Source organism: Python bivittatus, unplaced genomic scaffold, assembly GCF_059951505.1.
Source record: "Python bivittatus isolate LINGU-HERP-01145 unplaced genomic scaffold, Pbiv_v1 ctg000480_np1212, whole genome shotgun sequence".
NCBI classification, from domain to species: domain Eukaryota; kingdom Metazoa; phylum Chordata; class Lepidosauria; order Squamata; family Pythonidae; genus Python; species Python bivittatus.
Window position 1 is genome coordinate 87,935,660 of NW_028277075.1, and position 17,297 is coordinate 87,952,956.

General features: G+C 38.6%; 1 protein-coding gene across 2 annotated transcripts in view; it reads left to right on the forward strand.

Moving 5' to 3' along the window:
• Positions 1–51: 51 nt before the first annotated feature.
• The window catches only part of SLC35F5 (solute carrier family 35 member F5), a 39,536-nt gene continuing 22,290 nt past the window's right edge, over positions 52–17,297 (forward strand). Inside the window, exons 1-7 of one of the 2 annotated variants that reach the window (XM_088146484.1) lie at positions 52–191; positions 6,088–6,154; positions 6,477–6,506; positions 7,228–7,300; positions 10,640–10,721; positions 13,575–13,841; positions 17,068–17,211. In XM_088146484.1, coding sequence (XP_088002610.1) covers positions 13,617–13,841; positions 17,068–17,211 — 369 coding nt within the window. In that variant the 5' untranslated portion in view covers positions 52–191; positions 6,088–6,154; positions 6,477–6,506; ... (1 more) ...; positions 10,640–10,721; positions 13,575–13,616. The remainder of the gene's footprint in view (positions 192–6,087; positions 6,155–6,476; positions 6,507–7,227; positions 7,301–10,639; positions 10,722–13,574; positions 13,842–17,067; positions 17,212–17,297) is intronic. The other variant, XM_007421819.4, reaches the window with a different exon arrangement.

Consider the following 17,297-nt stretch of genomic DNA (forward strand, 5'->3'; position numbering starts at 1 on the left):
AGCGAATCGATGACGACCGGAGCGAGCGGCTCCTTTCGGCCGTCGATTCACTTCGGCCCAAGCGAGCCGAGTCTTCGGCCGAGTCAGCTGGGACGGCGAGAGCAGAACTGAGGGGTCGCCACCATCTTTGGGGAACGGGGCTCCGGTCGCGCTCAGGCGGGCGAGCGAGCGAGCGAGCACACAGGACGCAGGTACTTTGCTGGGTCAAACTTGGGCTGTGCATTGTGGTGCGGTCTCCGGAGCGTCAAATCAGCGCTGGAGTCTTTCCAGCTGCTTTCCTGTCAAGCTCCCACCGGTGTTTTGGCAGGAAAGCCACCCGTCTCGAAGCGCCTCGCCTCCTCTCTTTGGAGCTGCGGCTGTTGCAGCCGGGCTACGGCGAGGGTGGAAGGAAACAGACAGGAAAGGTGGCGGTACCCCTCCGCGAACCTCAAGGGAGCTGAGCAGACGAACTTTGCACACACTCACTAGTATTATTCTCCGAGTTCTGTCAAACAACAGTGCACGCCCCAGCGCACTTTGTTTGGGTTTCTGTGTTGCAAGGTGTCCCGTGGAGGGGTCAGAGACTAGCTCGGTTTGACGTTTAGGTGTGTGTGTGTGTGAAGTCTATCTGCACTTCCTCTTTGGCCGCGAAGAGCGTGTGGGTGGGAGAAGTCACAATCTCTTTCCTCGTGTTAAATATCTCAAAGCAGAGGCGGACAGCAGACTTTTGGCTTGTTGGGTTGTTGTTTTTTTAAAAAAAGAACAACAGACTCAAAATCTGATAACTAGGCCAGTGGAAAGTTAAGGCACTGTAAGAGAAAATAGTTACAAAATGTTGGTTGAAGGAATAGGAGTACATCTTGCAAGTTTGATTCCTCTGAAGAGAGCCTCCATATCTGGGCTACAAAAATCTAGGTAACCACTCATTGTTAGCAGAGAGATAAAGAAAACTCTAAGAAGCTGGTTTGCAGTTTGGGAATTTGTCTAGATTCTTGGTTCCTGCTTAAACAGCAGGTGGAAATCAGGCAACCTTTGCCCAAATCTGGCTGGTGCGATTTTTATTGGTGTCTTGGTGATGGTAATCCATCTCTTTACCACCAGTTGATTGTGGAGCTACCTTTGGAGATGATCCAAAAGCTACAGTTGGCTAGACTTCTGACAGGACAACCCTGACAAGCTAGGATAACACCTATTTTGAAATTACTGACTGATTGCCATTGGGCTTCTGGGCCCAGTTCAAACTGCTTCAAAATTTAAAGCCCTATATGGTACAATTCTAGGATATTCCAAGCCATATCTTGCAAAACTTTAACCAAAAGTAGGATAATTTGAGCCTGGTCATTTGTGCTTTGAGTGAGAACTCTGGGTTGATTTGTTCAATGATCCATTTGTTTGTTTTCTTGGCTGTCCACGGTATTCTCAGGAGTTTTCTTCAAGATCAAATTTCAAAAGCATCAATATTCTTTCTATCCTGCTTTTTCAAAGTTCAACTTTTGCTTCCATAGAGTGTCACAGGGAATACCATTGTCTGTACTATTCTGATTTTTGTAGGTATAGACATGTCAGACATCTGAATATCTTTTCCAAGGCCTTCATGGCTACTCTACCCAGTGCTAGTCTGCAGTGTATTTCTTGACTGCTTGTTCATTTACTGCTGATGGTTGATCCTAAAAAATAGAAGCCATCAATCACTTCCATATCTTCATTGATAGTTCTAAGGCTGGTTGTTGTACCTGTTATCAATAGTTTGATCTTCTTTATGTTTAATTTTCATCCCATTGTTTCACTCTATTCCTTGACTTTTATTACTAGAGTTTGCAGATCCTTTGCATTTTTGGCTATCAGAATACAGTAGTGTCATCAACATAGTGCAGGTTATTGATGTTTCTTCCTTCAGTTTTAAACCCATACTTATTTTCTTCCAATACAGCTTCCCTTAATATATATTCACCATATGGGTTGAATATATAAGGGAAGAGTGTGCAGCCTTTTCTCCTTTGACAACTTGGAGTCAGTCTGTTTCACCATGTTCTGTCCATACTGTGGCTTCCCAATCTGTGTATAGGTTTTGCATGAGGACAATGAGTTGTTCTGCAATTTCTGTTTTTCTAAACACATTCCACGGTTTGATGTGATTGACACGATCTAAGGCCTTTCTATAATCAATGAAGCATATAGTGACTTCTTGGTATTTTTTAGCTTTCTTAATTATAATGTCTTGTGTTCCTCCAGCTTTTCTAAAGCCAGCTTGAACATCTGGCATCTCTTTTTCCATGTAGACTCTAATCTGCATTGGATGATCCTAAGCATTATTTTGCTAGCATATGAAATTCATGTTGTCCATGAAGTCTGATATTATTCAATCATTGATTGCATTGTAGCCAAATATTTTTCTTGCTATACCCTTCCTAACTACAAAAACAATGCTGTTCCTTCTTTGTTTTTCATATCCTGAGCAGTAAACAGTGTAATCTTCTGACTGAAAGTGTCCAATCCCAGTCCATCTCAATTCACTGATGCCTTAGATATTAATTTGTAGTTCTTTCATTTCGTGTTTCAATGTGTTGAATTTTCCTGTGTTCGTGTGTCTTACATTCCATGTTCCTAGTAATTCTGTCTTTGCAGCTTCATATTTTCTTTTCCTGTATGGCAACTTCAGAAAATAGACATCCTGAAGGCTTTAATTTAGCCACGTCATAAACACCATTAGTACTCACCTCTTCCTCAGTAATATGTTGAGTGTCATCTGACCTGAGGGGCCCATCATCCAGCACTATATAATCAATCATTTTATATTTTCTATCAATGTGGTTTTCTTGCTAAAAATAGAGGAATGGTTTACCATTGCCTTTTCCTGTGTGGTGTGAATTGATGCCTTTGCCATTGTCATTAAAGTGATCATCCACCTCCAGCATCTTCCTATATTGTTGTTGCCTAATATAGGTGCCTACTTGCTTTAGCAGGGCAGCTGGGATGACCTCACGCCTTTGGTGGCCCTGCTGGAAATATATATATTCTTGGCAAATACTCCCAGGCTTCTTTGCTTACCCCTCCCAGGAATATTCCACACCATGATGAGGCAGCACAACAGGATGGAGGAGGGGGTGACCCATTGACACATCTAAAAAACTCATCCTTGCATCTTGTTGACCACAGAATTAAAATACTTCACTAGCCATTTTTAAAGGGCATGTCACTTTTATCTCATCACCAGAGGCAGAAACAGTTATAGTTGTTCTGATATTAAAGTTGTGTTTTCCCTTTTCCTTTGATACAACTCTTGTGGTATGAATGATCTGCAATAACTCACTAACAATGTTGTCAGTTATGGTCTGGGATTTGCCCAGCTACTGTGGGCATTTTTCTCTAGTAGCTTGATATTGCATTCAGTGGCCATTTTAGCTTGGGCTGAAGGAGAGACCAGACATCTAGCTTCAACGTTATGCCTGATCCCAATTTCAAAGTGTTTGGTATATGTTGTATGGGTTCCTTAATAAAATAGAAGTGCAGTTCTGCAAGAACATGGGAACTGTTTTCTTAAAACCTTCGTTCAACAGTCTTTAAGAAGAGTGCTAGACCTGTCTTTAAGAGATGCTGTTTCTACCAGCTGATTTTTCTGCTGCTTCTACAAAAAATAAGCTTCACATGGCCATGCTTTCTGCTGGTTTTATTAGTTTGGGGGATGCCATTTTTGCCAACTCCATTGCCATTTTGCGTACAGGTAGTTTTCATTCAGCAACCATTCAAAGTTACAATGGCACTGAATGAGGGGACTTACAACCATTCCTCATAGTTGCAGCCATCGCAGCTTCCCCACAGTCACATGATCACAATTTGGCCATTTGGCAACTGACTTCCAATTGTGATGCTGCAGCATCCCACAGTCATGTGACCAGGAAAGTCAATAGGGAAGCTGAAAGGAGATTGCAAATGACAATCACATGACCGTGGGATGCTGGGACCACACAGATTCTCCTAACAATAACAACTGAAACTGCCGCAACTACCATTGTAAGTCAGCATGGTCATGTGACATCATGCTTTACATCTGTGACTGAGTTGCTGGTCCTAATTACCATCATTAAGTGAGGATTACCTGTACTTCCAGGTGCTGCAGCCCTTGGCTGCTCATTGCTGATACTGTCATTCCTTGTAGCCCTTAATGGTTTGGAATATATGGGATGTGGGGTAAATTGACAAGAGGTGTGCTTGTTCTCCCTTTTAGCCAAGTGATAGGTGATGGTTGCAGCCAAGGGCATGGATTGAAGTGGAAGAAAGTTATTCCAATGTTCTGTAGAATCCTTCTGCTAAATTTCAACCAATTGTTTTTTGGACAAAGATATAGTTCTATTCCAGAAGAGTGGCAATATGTGTTTAAACAAACATATCTAGCATTCTTCCAGGACACCACTAGACCCTTGTTTAGAAATAACCCAACTGACAGGTACCAATGCAGAGCACTTTTGGCCCAGTGACCTGTCACTTGAGCAACTTGAAAAGTGATAAACCCTCCATCCCATTTATTCACTCAACCCCACATCACCACACAGCAGGGAGAGTAATTAGTGACCGCTTTTCCCATATTTAGGTGATGTTGGGAAAGAAAAAGAAAACACCTGGATAATCCACCAATCACTTTCCTTAACTTGTCCCACATCAAAACTGCAAGGGCACTGTTGTGTGCCAGACTTGTTAACAAAGCTGTTCAGGCAGCATAGTTACGTCAATGTACTTTTCTGCCAACTCAAGGACTGGAAGAATGCAGGCTAGTATGACCCTGAGAAAGAGATCAAAGTTATGAGGATCAGGAATTCTAACCTGGCATTGAACTGACTAACAGAATTACACCAAGACCTAGTCCAGTTTAGTCTGAGCTAATGCCTCTAGATGTGTTAAAGCTACAATTTGCATGATTGGAAATAACAAAGAATCCCAGCCATAGAAAATAATTCTTTTTACTTGCATTTGTTTTTGCAGCTGTTAAACAGTTTGTAAGTCAGAAGTCTTATTGATGTACTACAAATAACATGGATTGCAGACAATCCAGCCTTAAAATCTTATCCCATCCCTGGGAATTTAAGTTTATAGCTATTGTAATTGTTTCTTGCTTCAGAGTGTATATCCTACTCATTGCTATTGAAAGAAAAACCAGTTTCCAAAACTTGATCTCATATTTGTTAGGTTCTAGAATGGGACAATAGACATAAAACAGTTTGGATATTTACTGACTGCAGTTTTCAAGCTTAGTCCTAGCCCGAGTTGTCTATATGACTATAAAAAGTAAAGTCTTCTTCATGTTAAGCTTGACTTTTTGTTGATTACATGGATGCATCCATGCAGTTTTCTTTGCAGCAGCACAGAAGTAGTTTGCCATTGCCTTATTCCCAAGTCTAGTGTGTATCCCTTATATTTTCCAAATTCTCCCATCCAAGTACTAACCAGGCCAGTTCCTGCTTAGCTTCCAAGCTACATGCTGTCATGTAGTAAAACATTTTGCTTCGCTCTATATAATTGAATAGCTTTCATACCTCTGTAAAAAAAAATGTACTATTGTATAACAACACCATGATGATAGCAGCAAAACCCATTCTTACTTGGTGGTTCGATTGTAGGCATTTTGTATAAACCTTGAGTCCAATTGTTCTTCTAAGTCACCTCCAAGATTAGAAGAAATAAAAACAGTATTTTTTAATATTCATATCTTCATAAGCAACCACAAGCCCTAGGACTAGGCCCAGCTCACATAAGTGAACCTTCTGGTTCAGCAGTAATATATTTTACTTACTCTCTGGAATCTGAAGGTTGTACTTTGGGGGAACGAGATGTGGCTATACTTTCAGCTTGCTTAATTAGAGGGTGGGCAGTAAGTAAAAACTTTCTTTTTGCTGTTCATCTTGATAAACCATCCTGTGAGTGACCTTTGATCAAGTGTATGTAGAAGTGTGTGATGATTTATACTGTAAATACTTTATTTCATTTAACTACATGGTAATGTCAACTATAAGATAATTGAAGTATGTAATAGTTATTAAAAATTAGAGAAATTTGAAGTTCAATTTGAGTGCTGTTTCAGAAATAATATCAAGTCTTCATCTTATTCTTTTTTAGACATTTGAAAGTAGTTACACCAAGTAGTATTGCAAACCTGCTAGTGCCATGGCAACAAAATATCCTGGTAAGAATCAAAGAGTGATTTTTAAAGACACATTATATTTTTAATCAATGCACCGTGTTTTCTGATTTTTATCTGGGCAATTATGACATGGTTTAAGGCTTTGAGAATTTTTTAAACTTTTAATAAAATGCAGATGAAAGAGTTGAGTTCTAATAGTGGTGCCTTTGGAACGGTATATCTGTATGTCTCTTAATTAGAAAGATAATCATCAGTTATAAATGTGGGCTGCACCATCAGTAGGAAAAAGACAGAATTGCCACTGTATAACAAACCTATTACTTGGTTCTTCAGGTTAATCTTTCAAATTCTTATCTTTGTACAGAATTTACTTTCTTGGCTTTCTCATTAAAAGGTAAAATAAAGTGTCCTTCGTTCTTGCTTTAATCTTGAGAAATTATAGCTTGGGAAACACAAATGTTTTTCAGACAATATTGAGTGACCTATCTTGCCAAATATGAATTAATAAGGGTTTCTTTAAATGTACCATATGCAAAAAGCTGCAGAATTTTTAACCAGTTGCTATGGAAGTGACTTTTGAACATTCCACTTTTGTGAAGTCACTGCTATATCAGGAAGGATTGGTGGCAAAAATGAGTCAATTTCTGCACAGTCTCAAGGTTGTGGGCCAACTCTATCGGTATTTGAGGTCAACATCTATGTTTAGTTGATTAAACCTAAGGTATCATTTACATTCTGTAGAAGTGAATATGTGGAATGGAGTTAAAAACTTTAGTTTTCAGTTGTGCCAATTTATGGTGGGCATGCTTTGTGATAGTTACTAATCTGATAAAAGTAAAGAAAAATCTATGCTGTAATTAAACTAAAGATTTTCACTTTAAAGTGATATTCTTTGTGTAATATATTTTTACTCTAAAAATGAAACTTATCAATCCTTGATACAAAATTGAAGTATCTTCACATATTTGAATAATTATATAAAAGCCATCTATTGAAGTGTATCTATCGAGAGGGAATCTATCTATTCTAAAATATTATTTTGATAAGAGATAGAACAATGAACATTGGTAAGCAGCGACAGTGCTAAGGACTTATTTCTTCTTGAATTTTTGCAGAAAATGCTCAAGGATATAGATAAAAAAATGTTCCGTGGGATATGTCTGTGTGATACTTATAAAAATCTAGAAGGTAAGGAAAACTGTATCATGCCATATGCAATAAATATAAATAACAAAATAAATATAAATCTGTTTTTAACTGTGCATTGTATTTCTTGAATAATTAACTTGTTAAACTCTACAGTTCAAAAAAATAAAATATCAGCATATAGTAATTGGTTTCTCTTTTCATCCAATAACAGTTAATTATTTCTTAGCTAATTTTGCTTGAGACTTACTTGAGAGTTCATCAGTTACCTATGATTGACAACAAAAAATTATTTATGTTGATGTATTATTTCCTTACTGAAACTGAAACAACTGATTTATTTGGAAAGGGTAGTTAGAACTGTAGCTGATAATTCTTTAGAAGACACACATGGCCAGTTAGCCCTGTTTTGCTTGTTTCAGTTCTACCATACAAACTAAACTTTTCAGGAGCTTAATCCAGCCTCCAAAATGCATTTTATATAATTAGCATGAGGAAAATAAATAGGCATCTACATAATTGTTTATAAAGAATTATAGTATTGGCTCACAGCTGTTTAAATTAATGTGATATGTTGGTGATGAAACTACTGTAATGCAAATGTTGATGATACTGAGTAATATATAATAGTGTTTGTGTTGTTTTGATTTAGTTTTTTCCCCCATTTGGAGGAGGGTTTTCTATCTCTTTCCTAATGTATGCCAATTCCGCTACTCTCCCTATGATCACCATCATTCTATATAGCACAATAAGGGATGACAAGAGAAGGGAGATCCTTTATTCTCTTTGTCATTTCTCCTAGGGACTATGAAAACAGTATTTTGCTCGCACATACAATTTGTGGGCTCTGACAAAAATAAAATTATTACTGAAACAACTCTTCTAATTCTAGCCAGCTTAGGACTTCTCCTTCCCATGTAGTCTAAAGATTATAACCTTGTACAACTAATCAATAATGTCCATATATGGCACAGTAATGCGGCTTTCTTCTGACTAAGGATCACAATTGGCAAGTTAGTATCAGCAGTCTAAAAAGCAGGAGGGACAGAGGGCGGGAGGGATGGACAGACGGACGGATGGACGGACTACTGTCCAGTCATGTGTTTAGTAATTTTACCCTTGTGTCAGAAATAACAATTTAGTAACTGCTTTTGGAGGCCTGTAGAAGTTGTGTTTGCTGATATGCCATGCTTATGGCTTGTCACTGAAAACACACCCAATATGACTATCAGAATGTAGCGGTATTAGGAAAAATATAATGATGATCACATTAAAAGCACTTTGGATGCAGAAGTAACCACCTGGATCTGGGTGATAGTCTTGCTGGAGGAGGAATTGTCAGCAATCTTGAAGTAGGTTGTGGTGTATCCACTTCTGAAGAAGCTATTCTTGGATCCAGGAGTTTGGGGTAACTTCTGTCAGGTCTCCAGCCTCCCTTTTCAGAGAAGATAGTTGAGACAGTGATGGCAGAAGAAATGGATTATCTGGACCCTTTTCAGTTGGGTTTCTGGCCTGGTATAGGACAGTAACAGTATTGGTCTCTTTCATAATGGCCTGAGTCAGGACCTGGATGGAAGTTGTGAGCTCTTCCTTATACTTTTGGATCTCTCAGTGGTTGTTGATACCTTCAACTATGGTATCTTACTGGACATATGGGAGCTGAGATTTGGAAGCTGTGTTTTGCAGTGGTTCCACTCCTTTCTCAGTGGGCAGTTTCAGATGGAGCGGTGATGAAAAGTCATCCTAACAGCCTCAGATATGTGGGGTATCACAGGCGTCAATCTTCTCTCCCATGCTCTTTAACATCTGTATGAAGCCATTAGGTGAGATCATCTGACATTTTGGGATATGGTCTCATTAGTATGCTGATGATACCTGACTTTATATCACCACCCTGGACTGTAACGGAGATGTTGTTGAAGTCTTGTCCCAGTGCCTGGAGACTGTAAAGATCTAGATGGAAGAGAACAGGCTGAAGTTGAATCCAAATAAAATGGAGTTATTATTTATATATCAGGGTTATTTGTCAACATCAGTGTTGTCTCTGGATGGGCAAGCACTACCCCTGAAGATTTGCAGTTTGGGTGTTGTTCTGGGCTCACAGAATAGCAGGTGGAGGTCATGGCTAAAGGAGCCTTTGCCCAGCTTCGGCTGATCCACCATTTGTTACAGGAGAACCTGGATGTAGTAATTCATCCCCTAGTTGGACTATTGCAATGTGCTTTATGTGGGGCTGCCCTTAAAGAACACTTAGAAACTGCAACTAGTCCAGAATGTGCCAGCTAGCCTGCATTTTTACTGGCTTCTGGCATTGGGGGCATGAATTATGATTCTGTGAGCCTTGCACTGACTGCTGATTGGTTTCCAGCTATAATTTATGTTTCTTATATTGACCTATAAAGCCCTTCGTGGCTCAGTTCCCAAATACTTGCAGGACTACCTGCTGTAACCAGAATTGTCCTGACAACTAGATCTTATAGGGAAAAGCTGCTTGAAGTCCCACATTTCTGGGAAGTGAGGGATGTTTCAACTATAATCACACTGTATGCACTTTAAGCTGCTGAGAATCATCAGATCGCAGCAGAGTATACATTTAATTAACTTGGTTTATATCTTTTTGTCTGGTTGCACTAATGTAGCTGATCCTGCTTTATACACAATTTACAAAGGATACTTTATTAACAGAAAATAATTTTAAGTCTTAAGTTAAGCTTGAATTCTGCTATTACTTCTGTTTTATCTATGAGTTTGACCTCAGATTTGGCATGCTTCCATGGAAATCATGTTCATTTTGGCATGCTTCTATGGAAAAATTGCAAATATTTCTGATTGTATGCCTTCTAATAACTCTGTTGCATACTAGGTATACTTGACACATATTATGTGTCTTTGCGGTTGATAAACTAGTACTGTATATCTCTGACTGAAATTACATATTTAATGTTGATGTTTATCCTACTGCTTTATTTAAGCTGTAGTTTCTGATTAATGCCCAGCTGGGAGTTGGGGGGGGGGCTGTTATCATATTATTATTGCACATAGCTATAGGCATCCACAGCTAGCTACAATCTGCCAAAATAAACAAACTTTCGTTATGATATTACAGTGCAAGCACTTCCCTTCTTGCACTGCAACATTGCATGGAAATACATAACAGGTAGAATTGCATCAGGATGTCATAACAGATGTTTTGTCAATTACACCCCCACCCCCATATATGCATGTGCATAGTGCATATCATTTCTTTGTGTTTTCAAAGTGGGATGCTTGGATTGCACAATAGGTGAAATGGCAGATTAAGACCTGGTGGAAAGTCATAAAAGCCTAGTATTCTGTAGGCAATTAACACCCTTTATTTCTTGTTCTTTTTTTTTTTTTTAGGAAATACTATTCATCTTTACATGATGCCATGAATCTCATCAAAGTCCAGTCATTATTTTATTCTTAAAAGGTTACAGAACAGGTATGAAAATAACCCTGTGAAATAACTGGCATCCCAAGTTTGCTTATCCAAATGTAAGGCTATTAGAATGAAGTATAAGAAGATTGAGTCATTTAGATCAAAGCGGTACAAAATACGTATGCAGTGTGTTTCTTTTATTTTCTGTGTTTGGGGCTCCAATTTTAATCCAAACTTTAGTAGTGTGTTATTTGTCTTACATATACGTTTTCCCCAGTTAAATTCAGGATAATCTGTTTAGTTCCTTTTATACTTCACGTTTCTGCTATTGATATCTAATTTGCTCCTTAGCTACTTAATAAGATAAGTATGTTTGGGCTGCAAACCTGAACACTGTGAGGGTGTTTCAGTCTCACAGACTAACGTGCTAGCAGTTGTTTAGCTCTGAGGCTCACAGCAGCTTTGTATTCTGTTCCAAGGCACCAAATAAAGTTTGTTATATCCAGAGATCTTGGTGTCATCAACATGCAGGTGACACCCCTTTCATATTTGAATCATCAAACAACTACTTGGTCTCAATTCTGGCTTTATTTGAATGAAAAGGAACAAATTAAAGCTTATTGTGATAAGACAGTTGCAAGTGATAAAGGAGTTGGTTTGTGCTGTTGTGCTGTCTTTAAAGCATTTACATTTCAGAAGTGCTTTCTGTCAGCTTCATCTTTTGGGAAGGGGAGTTGATTTTTTAGAGAAATCAGATTTTGTCTCCGTTATGCATGCTTTTAATCCAAAGGTCTCAAATTCAGACCATGACAAAGGCCACATCGCAATAGCCATATGAAGACTATTTATTAACCCAAAGTCTGAAGCACTGAAATCTTTTAATACAGTGGCACAGAAGTCTCTATGGAGTCAGAAATGAAAAAAAGTGTCACAATACACCAATAAACTTAAATTTATTAGCCAAAAACCTTTATTACAAAACAGAGCTGCTTGTGAAACATCTGCAAAACAACCATTTCACTCTGGCCACGTAGCTGGACATGTTTTTCATTAAGCAAAATACAATAATTGGTTTTATTACTGGATTGGAATATGATATTTTTTCATGATCATATTTAGGATAATATAATCTAAGAAACCCATATCAATAGGAGCTGCCCAAATCCTTTTTATTTTTCTTTCCTCTCCTTGCTGAGCAGAGAGATTTTTCTTTCCTTCTTTTTCTCACTCCTTTCCTTCCTTTTCTTTCTCCTTGCTTCCTTTGCCTAGTAGTACTTACTTGCTTACTTACTGTTTTTCACACTCCTTGCCTAGCAGAGGAATCCTGACAACTAAGCAGCCAGATGTAGCCTCCTTCTCACCTGATTCCTCCTCCTCTCCCTTGGGCAGCCCTGTTTTCCCAGCTCATGCTAACAGGCCAGAAATGATCTTTATACTACCAATGTTCAGAGAGATTAGGGCCACCGAAAAGGATTGCCTGCAACAGTGTGCGTGAGGGTTCCTGGACAGCAGCATTGCTCAGCACAAGAGGCCTCAGAATGCTAGTGGTATAGCCTGCTCATTTAGGCTCTGCTGCTGTTAGCAGACCCACCGAGATTTCCCACCACCTGTACCTGCTCATGTTCTAGGCCTATTAGACCTAGGCCTAGGCCAGGTTATTGACAGACCCTATTGGGTTCCAGAGGAAGCTTGGAGTTTTTCCTGAGGACCTGTCAAGCAGTTCGGCCAAGGCCTTGGCTGCAGCCTGGAATAGGCATATGATGGAGGCCCTGGACCACATTACTCCTATGCAGCCTCTCTTTGTACACCGATCTTGGTTCTCCAAAGAGCTCCAGGAGATGAAATGCCAGAAGCAACCCCTAGAGTGTAAGACAAAGAGTGAACCTGACCAAACACGAGTAAGAACTCATATTTGGGCTTACATTGTGGCAATAAGGACGGCAAAACATTGCTATTTCTCTGCCCTTATTGCGTCTACCAATAGCCTCCCAGCGGCCCTGCTTAGGGTCACCCATTCCCTATTGGGGTAGAGGGACTGGGCCACAGGATCATCTGCAGGGCTGTGGTGAGGAATATTCATGCTATCTGGCAGACAAAGTCACTTAGATTCGCTTGGAGTTGGATTCTGACTGGGCAAGTCCAAGTGAGCTACTCAGAGCACAGTTTTGTGGCAATGTTACCTGGACTGAGTTTGATTCTGTTATGCCTGAGGAAGTGGTCCACTTTAACTTTTGTTAGAAACATGAGGTATAAATATAGAAAATAAATAAAAATCAATATTACTGCCTTAACTGAAAGTTTTCTTTATAAGTAACCTGGTTTGCAAACATAGTTAAGCAGGATTTTTTTTTAATTACAACACCTTATTTGAACATTTTGAACTCTAATCGTGTGAATATATGACTACTGTATCTAATCAGATATTTGTCTGATTCAATTCTATCTGTTACATTTGTATAATATTGAAATGCATCTATCAGCTACCATATCATATTGACTCAAAATTTACTTCTAGTTAAGATGGTGATGTGAGAAGCTGAACCTTGCAACAGCTCCTCTTAGAAAAAGACTCCAGTTTTATACTCCTGGCCAAATTTATGTCACAGGTTTCAAAATTCATCACATGAGTTCCTCTTGCTCCAAAACTGGAATAGGCCAGTTTCTAAGACGTCTTCTAAAAGAACATCTGCTCCTGTGCAAACTCTGTATACCATCCTTTAGATGCCCTCATCATGCTAAAGAGACAGAGAAATTAAATGATATCATATAGAACTCTTTGAGATCAATACCGATACAAAATAATATTTTTGTGATTTCTCTGCCAATGCAGATAATAGCTGGGAAAAAATAAAGGAATTTTAATATTCTGTTTATGGAATAAGTTAACTATTTCCAATTTTGTTTCACACCATGCAGATTGATCATTGGTTTACATTTTTGCTGTACTTTAATATTTGAATGCCTGTCCCACCCAGTTCCTGGAGGATAAAGCCTGTTGCAGTTCAGTTTAAAAACTCATTTTCACTGCTGTTGTGGGACAAGCTACAAATGGTTTGGATTTTTATCATGAATCGGATGAACCCGCAAAGCAGTTCTCCTAGTCAGCGTAGGCGAATGGCTCTTGGAATTGTCATTCTTCTTCTGGTTGATGTCATATGGGTTGCTTCTTCTGAACTCACATCGGTAAGTATTGTGCTATAATGTCACAATATTGTGATCTTAATTTTTTTTTACCTAAATGGAAATCAGTAATGTTTATGACAACACTAGGTTGAAGTTGTTCTTATAGATTGGGATTACCACTGTTTGCTAAACTAATTATTCTAAAAGTGGGATTGGTAAAGTTTTCCAAACTACCCTTAGGATATACAGTCATGTGAAAAAATAAGTACATCCCGTTGAAACGTTTCAACTTATCGAAACATACAGATATAACAAATATCATGCACCAGTTATTTTTGTAATCCATTGTGTAATTTAAATAATAATAAATGCAAATTGTGCATGTGGAAAAGGTAAGTATGCCCCTACATTTATCAATACTGCAAATACCTCAAATTAGAATCAGGTGCACCTGATCAGGTGCAAATGATTAGAACATTGTTAGAAAGGATCTGGGGGGAAACCTGTCTTATTGAAACCTCAGACATTTATTGTTGAAGTGGGTGGTATAACCACACCTAGACTGAAAGAGCTCTCTGAGGCCTTCAGGAAGAAGGTTATAGATGTCATCTGAGTTTGGGAAGGGATTTAAAAAGATTGCCAAACAATTCGACTTCAATCATTCCACTGTCTGGAAGATCTTTTACAAGACCAGCCTGTCCCAGAAGGTTCAGCCTGAGAGCAGAACACAAAATGCTGAAAGAAGTCTCTAAGAATCCCAGAAATTCATCATGTGACCTACAGGTAGCTTTCACCACTATTGATGCCAAACTCTATGAGTCTACCATTAGAAAGAAGCTGCACAAATGAGTTCTACATGGGAGGTGTGCCAGGAGGAAAATTTTGCTGTCCAGAAATAACATCAAGGCAAGACTAAAGTTTACTCATGAACACGTAGGAAAAGACCAGGAGTTCTGGAATAATGTGCTCTGGACGAATGAGGCAAAGTTAGAGTTATTTGGCCACAGTACCAGAAGACATGTTTGGCAAAAACCAAAGACACCATTTCACCAGCAGAACCTGATACCAACTGTAAAGCATGGTGGTGGAATTTTTTTGGCTGGGGCTGCTTTGCTGCATCAGGGCCTGAGCAGCTCACCATCATAGAATCCACTATGAATTCTTCATTGTACCAGGGGGTGCATGAGGTTAATGCAATACCATCTTTCAGAAGATTGAAGCTCAACTAAAAGTAGATCTTGCAACAAGACAATAACCTTAAACATTCCAGTAAATCCACCAAGGAATGGCTGGGGGAGGGTGGGTGGGTTCTGGAACAGCCAAGTCAAAGCCCAGATCTAAATCTCATCGAGATACCATGGAGTGATTTGAAAGGGGTTGTACATGCCAAAAACTCTTCAAATATCACACAGCTGAAAAAAATCTGCATGGAGGAGTGGGACAATTTTTCTTTCAGTCGATTTCAGAACTGGTAGACAGTTATAAGAAATGCCTACTTGAGGTTGTTTCTGCCAAAGAAGACAATACCAGGTATTAAAGCCAAGGGTATACTTCATTTTTCTACTCAAGGAAGTGGCATATCTGTTAATTTTTTGTTGAATAAATTATTACAAAGTCAATTTTTCAAAGTTTTTTTGCTCAATTATAGCACCATTATATACTGTTAAAATATTGATAAGTCCACGTATGTTAAAAAAAAATTACATGAGGCATACTTACTTTTTCACATGACTATAGCCTACATAATCATGGAACCTGAGGGTTTGATTCCAGAAGAATCTAAGAAACTGAGTCCTGAACTACTTTTCAAAGTGGATTCCAATGTTATATTTGCCTACTATACTTAGCAGTATTTGATTTTTAAAAAAGAAATTGCACGTCCTACTAAAACAAGACAAATTGGATTTGAATCTGGAATGTATAAACTCCATTTTAGATCTCAGTAACTGTAGAAAACACATTATTATGATCTACTGTATATGATCATGTTGTCTGTGTCTATAGGAGAGTAGGTAACCATACATGACCTTATTACATCTTACCTTCAGAATGATCTTCTGAAGTCAATTAGTTTGCAGAAGAGATAGGCCCAAGATTTTTAGTGACCTACATTTAAACTAGTTTTTGTCCCATCCAAGTGTACCAGTCTGTTATCTACAGATTACTGACTTTTACTAGTTCAACAATGGCTGATTTGATCTTGCAGGATTCATGCACTCTGGGTTCCTTTGATTAAACAATGGCATCTATCAGGACCCCAGAAGTGTGCCTTCTCTGTAGCAGTGCCTGCCCTCTGGAATGAGGTTTCCCCTGAGATCTGGATTGTCTCCACTCTCCTGTTGTCTAGAAGAGCCTTGAAGCCCTAGGTCTTCACCCAGACCTTTGGCAAGAGAGAGCGAGATGTCTTCCTTGGTTTCCACTCAGTCTGTGGTTCTTGCCATTGTTTCATCTCCCTTTTAATTGGTTTTATTGTAATTTCCTTGTTTTGATTGTTGTGAACCACCCAGAGGCATTGGGAGTCAGACAGCATACAAGTTTGATAAATAAAAACCTTTTCACAAAACTAGATAGCAAGTTATTGTTGTGCCTGCTTCCTTTTAATGAAACTGAAAGTGTTCAGCTATTGTTGAAGTAAAAGCAATTTTCATGCTAGTGCATCCATCTCTAGATAGAGGGTAAGTTCCTCCTGTCCTAAAAAAAAGCCACACTTTCCCCTCCCATGATAGGGAAAATATTCCAAGTTATTTTATTTTATTTTATTTTATTTTTTTAACATTTTGGCAGCAGAATGCAAATTCTTTCCCTGTTTACCAATTGATTGATTGATTGATTGATTATGTGCCTTCAAGTCATTGTCCACTCTTAGTGATCACATAGATAAATGGGTTATCCACAATAATTTCTTCCCAAGTCCATGTACTAGGAATAAGGTGTCCTATCAGTTGTCCTGCAAGATGTTTCACCTATTCAAGAGGCTGTCATAAAATGTGATCCATCAGGTTTGTCCACTCTCTTTGAATTTCAACTACAACAGATAACCTTGCAAAGGATAAGTAGCAAAACTGCATACCATCGTATGTTAGAATCTTTAATAAATCTATACATCTATTTTTGCCAGCCCAGAAGTATGCTAATAATTTATAGAATGGAGAAGAGCAACACAAATCCTTGCCATGAATGAGACTGAATACAAATCCAGGAATGCTGCATTTGTAAAATCACTTTTCCATGTCCGAAGGGCAACATTGCTTATCAGTGATAGCCTTTTTTCTTCTTTTCTCTGCAGTATGTTTTTACTATGTATAAAAAACCATTCTTCAGTACATTTGCAAAAACATCCATGTTTGTCCTTTACCTCTTGGGATTTATCATCTGGAAACCATGGAGGCAACAGTGCACACGTGGGTTTCGTGGAAGGCATGCAGCTTTTGTAAGTATTTTTCTGTTTATCAATTTTATCAGTATTGTGGGTTTTTTATACAAAAAATCGAAGTGCAAAATGGAGACAAAAGCCTG